This window comes from Corylus avellana, chromosome ca10 (assembly GCF_901000735.1).
Source record: "Corylus avellana chromosome ca10, CavTom2PMs-1.0".
Taxonomy (NCBI): Eukaryota; Viridiplantae; Streptophyta; class Magnoliopsida; order Fagales; family Betulaceae; genus Corylus; species Corylus avellana.
Genome location: NC_081550.1, coordinates 6876187 through 6886091, shown reverse-complemented (window position 1 = coordinate 6886091; position 9905 = coordinate 6876187). Strand labels below are relative to the sequence as shown.

At 34.2% G+C, this 9905-nt stretch overlaps 1 protein-coding gene across 1 annotated transcript in view; it reads left to right on the top strand.

Moving 5' to 3' along the window:
* LOC132162839 (disease resistance protein RPV1-like) overlaps positions 1-7707 on the top strand; it is a 12915-nt gene extending 5208 nt beyond the window's left edge. Inside the window, exons 2-6 of the mRNA XM_059573058.1 lie at positions 3301-3994; positions 5006-5281; positions 5369-6229; positions 6314-6952; positions 7039-7707. Coding sequence (XP_059429041.1) covers positions 3301-3994; positions 5006-5281; positions 5369-6229; positions 6314-6952; positions 7039-7707 — 3139 coding nt within the window. The remainder of the gene's footprint in view (positions 1-3300; positions 3995-5005; positions 5282-5368; positions 6230-6313; positions 6953-7038) is intronic.
* The last annotated feature ends 2198 nt before the right edge of the window (positions 7708-9905 follow it).

Here is a 9905-nt window from a genome sequence, read left to right as displayed (position 1 = left end):
GCTCTACCTCTATCTCCCTCGGACCCTCTCTCATCTAAAAAGTGTGGTTTTCACACCCCTGCAGCCACCAGCTCCCCCCCACCCAAACCGGCGACCGGACTGTCGCTACGCGATTAAGGTCACAACACTTTTCTCATTCACTTTGTTTCCCATAATTTTGTTTCAATTTTCTCTCTATTTCTCTATCTATCTACCTATCTATCTATATCTATCTCTCTGTTTGGTTGCCGAGAAATCAATCCCCTGCAAAATTAATTAAAACTGATAAATTTATTTTAAAGTTACAATACCATCAGGAAAAATCAAACAATAAATCAAACACTATATATATATACCTGCAGTATATTGGACAGGGAGAGAGTGTCGGAGACTCACCTGGGTTCGACGCCGCCGGAGTGACACAGGCCGCCGGGAGGGAGACAATGCCGGCCGGAGTAGAAGAGAGAAAAACGAGCGAGGGAGAGAGGAGGGCGTACATGCGCGTGGGAGGAGCTAAAAGCAGAAAGAGAGAACGCCGGAGGAGAACCAAACGGTCGGAGCAGGAAGAGAGAAAAATCGATGTTTGGGAGGGGTATAGTACTGGCGCGCTGGTGGAGGAAGAAGAAGAAGAAAAAGGAGAGGAGAAATTGCGGGAAAAGGAAAGTAATTAAGTCCCTGCAGATGGTGAAAAATATTAAGCCCCAACTAGTAACGTGCCACATGTGGCACGTTACTAATTGGTAACGTGCCACGTGCCACGCGCCATGTTACCAATTTTACTATTTTGAATTTAATATATATATTAAATTTTGTTACTTAATATAGGTACCAATTAATATTGTTATCTAATTTTGTTAACCAATTAATTAAATTTTGTTACTTAATATTGGTACAAATAATTAATATTATTAATTAATTAATAGCCATAAATTAAAGAATATAAAGCACATATATATAATAACCATATATAGTGAAAGCATTGCATAATTTTTATTATTAATTAATAGCCATATATATTTTGTTACCTAATATTAATTAATAACCATAAATTAAAGAATTCAAAGCACATATAATAACCATATATAGTGAAAGCATTGCATATAAGAGACAAGAGCATTAACTAGTTTTATAAAATTTTAATGAGTTTGAATATATCTCTTAATATATGACGACATATACCAATTATATATATACCAATTAAATTTTGTTACTTAGTATAGGTACCAATTAATATTGTTATCTAATTTTGTTAACCAATTAATTAAATTTTGTTACTTAATATAGGTCCAAATAATTAATATTATTAATTAATTAATTTTTGACATGTGAAATAATGGCACGTCAATAATTATTGACGTGTCGTTTTCACACGTCAATAATTATTGACGTGTTAAAATGCCACGTCAATAATTATTGACGTGTCAAAATGTGACACATCAAGAAATTATTGACGTGTTACATTTGATAGGTCAAGAAAATATATTGAAAATAATAAGAGAAAAAAATTATATAATCACATATTTAAAAAAAAATACTATATACTTAAAACTAAGATAATACATATATGTATTAATATTCCTACAATATTGAAAACGTGATATGTATTAATACTATATCACTTTAATTAATAACCATATATATTTTGTTACCTACTATTAATTAATAGCCATAAATTAAAGAATATAAAGCACATATATATAATAACCATATATAGTGAAAGCATTGCATAATTTTTATTATTAATTAATAGCTATATATATATTTTGTTACCTAATATTAATTAATAACCATAAATTAAAGAATTCAAAGAACATATAATAACCCTAAGCGTGTAAGTGTTGTAACCGGGACCCGGTAATGGTATAACCATAGAAGTCCTAATTCCTAAACACACTCTCACGACTCACCCCACTACCCCAGCAGGCAGCAGCCGCCAGCGCCCCCCCCCCAACCCAAACCAACGACGCTGAACGACCGGACTGTCTCTCCTCTCTCCCTCTTCGGCACTCCCTCTCTCTCTCGACTCTACCTCTATCTCCCTCAGACCCTCTCTCATCTAAAAAGTGTGGTTTTCACACCCCTGCAGCCGCCAGCTCCCCCCCACCCAAAACCGGTGACCGGACTGTCGCTACGCAATTAAGGTCACAACACTTTTCTCATTCACTTTGTTTCCCATAATTTCGTTTCAATTTTCTCTCTATTTCTCTATCTACCTACCTATCTATCTATATCTATCTCTCTGTTTGGTTGCCGAGAAATCTGTCGTTGGTTTAGAAAATGTGAGGGAAAAACTGGGTTTCTGCAAATCCGAGTGGTTTGCGTTTAATTTTTGGATTTGACCTGTTTTAAGATCTGTGGGGTTTGACGATCTCCAGAGCCATCATTGTTTGTGTCTTATGAGTTTGTTGGTGTTTCTTTGTATGGGTTTCTTAGATTAAGTTTGGAGTTGTCTGCTTCGAGTGAGTAGCTTCTGTTTGGTTGCTGAGGAAAAAAGTGGGAAGTAAAAGGACACGGGAATTTTTTTTTAGTCTACATGCTCAGTTTACCAGCGCATGGGTCGTGTCGGGTCGTGTCCGCCCGATCGGACCCAACTATGTTAAACGGGTCGTGTCGGCTTACCTGGATATTTTTCGTGTCAGACCCGTTAACCTGATTAGCTAAATGGGTCGTGCTCGTGTCTTGGGTAATCGGGTCGCGGGTCTTAGCGGGTCCTAATCGGGTCTACCCGATTACCCGTTTTTCCAGCCATTGTAACCATGATTTAATACAACATAAGGTCATTTTACATAATCTAATATAATTTCTGTTTTAGTACTACAATCATAGGCGACTTAACACTTCATAATATAATTAAGTTTTTAGCACCCATTTCAAATAGCAAGATCTACCTGAATGTAATACTTAATTATTATTGAATGGTGCAAGATGAAACAGTTCAATTTACTTAAAAATTAAACATTTTAAACAAAAATAACCCCTTCTGATACATAAAAAAGAAAATTAGAACAAATGCAATTACATTTTAGAGTAAAATGCTAAAAACACTTTTGATATCAATAAGGCAAAACCAAATTCGAGAATGACTGAAAAGTGAAAAGTATGAGTCTATTTACAGGAGGACATGTGATCAATCAATAGGAGGATTGAGATTTGTGGAGGGAAGGATTAAATCATATCTTGTTGCCTACCATTTTCATTTGTTACAAAGAAAAAAAAAATGTATGTAAATCTTGCTCCTGTATCTTTTCATGTGACTACTCCAACTCATTTAATGTTTGTTTGTTTGTTTTTTTTTTTTTTTTAAATCTTTTGCGTTGGTAGGAATGAAGCTGAATTTATAAATGAAATTGTTCGAGTGGTCTCAAAAATGCTAAGTCCTTCAAGCTTAAACGTCCCTGCCAATTATCCAGTTGGAATAGAGTCTCCTGTTAAAGACATCAATGCACTTTTAAGTATTGGAAAGAGTGACAAACGAATGGTAGGAATATTTGGAGTTGGTGGAATTGGTAAGACAACTATTGCCGAAGCGATCTATAACTCGATTGCTCACCAATTTGAAGATAAGTGTTTTCTTGAAAATGTTAGAGAAAATTCAAAGCAAGAGTATGGTCTACTCAAGTTGCAAGAGAAACTTCTTTCTCAGATCCTACGTGACTCAAATTTGAAGGTTCGCACTGTTAATCTAGGAAAAGATGCCATAAAGAAAAGGCTTTGCATGAAAAAGGTTCTTTTAGTTCTCGATGATGTGGATGATTTGATCCAATTAGAAGCATTATCCGGAGAACTTGATTGGTTTGGTTTGGAAAGTAGAATCATCATAACAACTAGAGATAAGCAGTTATTAGCTACGCATGGAGTTGATTTAAGACACAAGATGAATGAATTGCGGGACTGTGAAGCTCTTAAAGTATTTAGTCGACACGCCTTCCATAGTGACAAACCTAATGACGATTTTGTGGAACTCACAGAACATGCATTATGTTATGCTGGGGGCAACCCACTAGCTTTAAAAGTGGTAGGTTCAAATCTATATGGAAAAGGCATAAATTTTTGGAAAAGTGAATTGGAAAAGTACAAAAAAATTCCCCACACAAGAATTTATAATGTTCTTAAAATAAGTTATGATGGATTGGAGGAAAATGAGAAAAATATTTTCCTTGACATTGCTTGTTTCTTCAAAGGGAAGGATGCTTCATATGTCACTCATATACTCGACAGCTGCGATTTCTATCCACATAGTGGTATCAAAGTACTTATTGATAAGTCTCTAATACATATTCACTGTGGTAATTTGGTCATGCATGACTTGCTACAAGATATGGGTAGAGAAATAGTTCGTCAAGAGTCACTCAACAAACCTGGCAATCGCAGTAGATTATGGCATCATGAAGACGTCCGTTATGTGCTAGAAAAAAATGCGGTAAGACTCATAAAAACACCCTTTTAAATGTACATTTTGCAAAAATTGATAGAAAAATATCCACATACTTGCGCACACACATATACATGCACCATCCATCTCAAAACAAAGTATTTGGATGTACTTCAGTCCAAAAGAATAAATAAATCATCAATGAAATTGTCTTTTACTCTATTTCAAAGATTGATATAGTTTTTATGAGTGCTGTGCTTTTTATTTTATAAATATGGAAATACTTTTTATGAGTATTGTACTTTTTATATTATAAGTAAGTTAGAATAATAAGTTAATATGAGAAAAAAAAAATTGACATCTTGAATTTGATCACTTACTTTGAGAAACATTCTAATAATAAAAGTAAATTATCTATTATGAAAATCTTTTTTTTTTTTTTTTTTTTTTTTTAAAAAAAAAAGCAACATAGGTTGCTAGATTGATGGAATATAAGTTTGCTTCATTTTCATAAAATAATGTGTGTATATATAAGAATAAAATTATAATTCTATATATATATAAATAAGAATTTGTTATAATTCTAGCAAGTGATAAAATATGAAAAACTTCATGTTTTGATTTTGTTGACACACTTATGTATTGTCTTCACAGGGAACAGAAAATATTAAAGGCATATTAGTGGACTTGCCGGAACGAGACTTGATACAGTGGAAATCCAATACATTTGAGAACATGGAAGGGCTTAGATATTTTATATGTCGTAATGCAGAGTTTTCTGAAGAGCCTACTTATCTCCCTGATGAGTTAAGAGTGCTTGATTGGACAGAATATCCTTTGCAATCTCTACCATCCAATTTTCATGGACGGAAACTCACTATTCTACGAATATGTAATGGCCACTTCAAAGGAGTCAAGGAAGGATTTAAGGTATGATTGATATTTTTAATGTTTTTTTCTTTAGAATTATGTTGTAAACTTCTTTGAAGCTTATTTCATTCTATTTTTATTTTGCAGAATTTACCAAACCTGACTATTATGGAACTCATTGCACTTGAAAACCTAACTGAAATTCCTGATATTTCAAGAATCCCAAATTTACAAAAATTACATATTTCTGATTGCAAAAGTTTAGTTGAGGTTCATGACTCTGTTGGATCCCTTGATAAGCTTGTCTGGCTGTCATTTTTCAATTGCTCTAATCTTATTAGTTTGCCAAAAAGCCTCAAGGTGAAGTCTGGGGGAGGTCTTTATTTTCTAGGTTGTTCAAGGCTCGAGACCTTTCCTGAAATTGAGTGTAAAATGGAACAATATGGTTTAACTTTAGACGTATTTGATTGCATAAACCTTATCCATCTTCCAAGTAGCATTTTTCAGTTGAAGTTCATCTCGCTTTCTGTCTTATGCTGTCCAAAACTCGTTATGACTCCGACAAATGTGAGGGATGAAAGACAATCCCCAGAGGAAAGTAGAGATTTATTCTTATCACCTCCTTTACTGAATTCAAGCATTTCCGATGTTGGTTGTTCGTATTCGGCACAAACAGGACTGAAGCTTGATAGAATTCATGCCTCTTTTGATATCTTAACCATATCAGGGAGTGAAATTGTTAGTCTGCCTGCATGGTTCAAAACATTTATCAGATTGAGGGTGCTTCGGTTGGAAGGATGCAAGCAACTTCAAGAAATTCTAGAACTTCCAGCAAATATAGTAGAAGTAAGTGCCTGCAGATGTGTTTCATTGGAAAGTTTCCCACAAATATCAAGAGAAAATCAATTCAATACAAGTCAGTTGCCATCGTTAGAGTGGATTGACTTGAGTGACTGCTATAAAATGGCTGACAAAATAGGGAAGGTGGAAGATTTTGTATTGGATAAGGTATGTCTCTCTCTTATGTACGTGTTTGTATGTGTCTTGGTTTATGGTTTATACTTATGAAAATTCATGATATTCGTTTAATAGGTACATTATAAGGACTCTTTTGCTGGTGGAATTATATTTCCTGGAAATAAGATACCAGATTGGTTTCGCCATCGTATGGACTGTCCAATGGGGAGTCGCACATGTATAATGGATATTAAAGGGCTCCCTCATTTGGATGAGATCCAAGGAATTTTTTTTTGTGCTATTCTTCAACCCTTTTCTAATCGCATCATCGACGAAGATGCTCGGTTTACGATGAGGAATAGAGGAAGAGATATTCATAAATTGAGAGATTTCATTGGTATGAAATCAAAAAATGTATGGTATGAGTACTTCTTCCAAGAATCTTTTGAGCTAAAAGGGGAGTGTTTGCAATTTAGGTTGGTTACAAATCCAGAGTTGACCATCAGAAGTTTCGGAGTTCATATTATACACAAGCATGAAGAGAATGCGAACGATCATCCAGATATGCCCCTCGTGGAGTCTTTCTCTTTTGATGAAATTAATCATGACTGGAAAATTTCATCCATACAGGATGAATCAGATGAAGAATGTGAAAATTCAGTGGGTTCACTTACAAAGGATGAATCAGATGAAGAGCGGCTTGAATTGAGTGAGTGCGCTAAAATGGTTCAGAAAATAGGGAATGATCAGGTGGAAGAGTTTTTATTGGAGAAGGTATGTCTCTCTCTCTTATGTACGTGTTTGTATGTGTCTTGGTTTATGGGTCATACTCATGAAAATTCCTGATATTCGTTTAATAGGTACATTCTAAGGACTCTTTTGATGGAGGAATATTTCCTGGAAATAGGATACCAGACTGGTTCCGCCATCCTATGAAGTGTCGAATCGGGTGGAGTAACTCATGTATAATGAATATTAAAGGGCTCCCTCATTTGGATGAGATAATCATACAAGGAATTATCTTTTGTGCTGTTCTTAAATCCGATTTGTGCTCTGGCAACGCCGATTGTGTGCATTTCGCCAAGTTTACGATGGAGCATAAAGGTATAGAATTTGATAAAATGAAAGATTTCAATTATATGAAATCAGAAAATGTATGGTATGAGTACTTCGTCCTAGAATCTTTTGAGCTAAATGGGGACAGTTTGCTGCAAGTTAGGTTGGTTACAGATTTTCAGTTGTCCATCAAAAGTTTTGGAGTTCATATTATACACAAGCATGAAGAGAATGCAAACGATCAGCCAGAAATGACCCACGTGGAGTCTTGTTTCAGTTTTCGAGAACTTGTTAATTGTTTCCCGAAAATTTCATCCACACAGGATGAATCATCAACACAGGATGAATCATCCACAGAGGATGAATCAGATGAAGAAAGTGAAAATTCAGAGTGTTCAATCATAGAGGAGTCAGTGGTGTCAGTGGTGAAAAGGCTTGCAACTTGGAATCCAATTGTTATCCACAACAGATAAGGAGTTCTTTTTCAGTTACAATTTGGTATTTTCTCTTGCAATTTTGGGAACTATGTAGCAATTATGGACTTTTTCCCTTCCTATTCATGAATTATAATTTTCTTGAGGAAGTTTTCTACATGGTGTTTTTTAATCAAATTGTGTGCTCTTTATGTGATTTAGAAATTTTAGTACTTATGGTTTTTTTTTTTTTTTTAAGTAAAATTCCCTCCTATTGCTCCTTTAGTGTCAGATTCAATATCCTTTTCATAGGTTTGAATAAATTTTCACAGCTGGCTTATAATTTGCTTAGAGAAGCTCATTATTTTGTCTCTAAACATGTTGAGATCATTCTTTGTTATTTTCTTAGAATCTTAAACCGTATGTTATAACTTGATTGATGAAAGTTGCTACTTTTTTTACATATTTAAAATCGCAGTTTATTTTTTAAAATTATTATAATTATTATTATTATTGTTATTATTATTATTATTTTATCAAAAAAACACCTACTTCGAAAACACATTTTCTACGTTTTTCAAATTACAATTTTTTAAGAACGCAATCCCAAACAATCTATATTTTTTATAATTTTGTTTAAAATTATACTTTTTATTTATAAAATCGCAATGACAAATGTACCATAATTGTGTAACGGACTTTAAATCTGCACTTGATGCAGATAGATGCCCTTACCATAACTTAACTACAAGTACAACAAAGTGAATATATAACACCAGTAAATTAAGGTACTGTGGTTTCTAAAAATGTACAAATTCAACAACAGGAATATGATACACTGCCGGTCAATTCCATTCATCTCTCGAGCATCATTTTGGAAATGTGAGGGCGTCTCATCTTCAGATGGCAAAAATATTTGCATTCAACCTACACAAAGCCGCAGAGATGTGAGGCATAATACATGCCCACCAAAATAAAACAAAAGAACATAATATGCTTCAATAGAACTTCAACCAACGTCATAGCATTGGGAAGTGCTATATATACCTATAAAAACATTGATTCATTCAAGCCACATTTAAAGAGTGAAAATATATAACTCCAATCTGTTTAAAGGCTCCATATTGGTTAAGGATGTCAGAATTGGAGGCTCCAAACTCAGAAATGGAAAAGGTTTATGCTTTTAAGAATAAGTTGAAAATTTTAAACCAGTTCTGACCAAATATTGTAAGTTTGACCAAATATTGTCCTTCCTTGAAAGATAAACGTCAATTAAGTTTAACAATTGCTTCTGATTTTGAGTGTAAATCTAAATGTTGAAATAATTAGAAACTTTTGGATTTCAGATGTGGGGAAGAAAATTGATGTGATAATGAAATTCAAAACAAAAATGTAACATACAGATCGAGCATTTTGAGGATAATTTCTCACCAATAATTTCATGGTTTCCAGGTTAATTTGAATAACATGGCTCAAACCGAGTTATATGTACGATGGACTGTAAGTTGGCTTCTTTCTTTTCATGATATAACTTAAATAAACATTAGGAATTAATCCCCAACAAAGCACTATTATATATTACATATGCCATATTCTAGGTTGGTGGGTCAGTAGTCCCAAGAAATTTTTTTAAACTGGTCATGTTTGTACACATTAGGGCATGGGGTTTGAATCCTGCAGTAAAGGAAATCTCAATGCCTAATTAATGTAAACAACAATAGGTCTCATTCATGTTTTGATTGGGCTAGGTTAGCTTATGACTCAATTGGATTTGATGAAGCACTTGCAGTTCACACTGTCTAGACCCCTCTTGTGTCGCCCCCTTCTACCCTTTTTGAATAGAAAAAAATAAAAATAAATTGCATACATGCTTATCAAACGAAGAGATCATCTTGAGTTTCGAGCTAATTCTTAGCATGCATCCACGTGTCAAATTGCGAATCAAGCTATATGTGGTTGTAAGAGGGGAGGAGGAACAGCCGGGTGTTTGCGAATCAAGCTATATGTGGTTGTAAGAGGGGAGGAGGAACAGCCGGGTGTTACAATCTCGATTGTCCTGGTTTCGTGCAAGTAAACCATAAAGTTGCACTTGGGTCTTTAATAAGGTCTGTTTCAACCAACGGTGGGAAGCAATTAATACGAAATAAATGTTAAAATATATAAAGTAAATTCTCTTTACATTTTTGGTGTAAATTCATTTTTCTATTTGAGTAAATTGTCTTTACATATTTCTCACTAAATTCTCCAACTTATGTGCT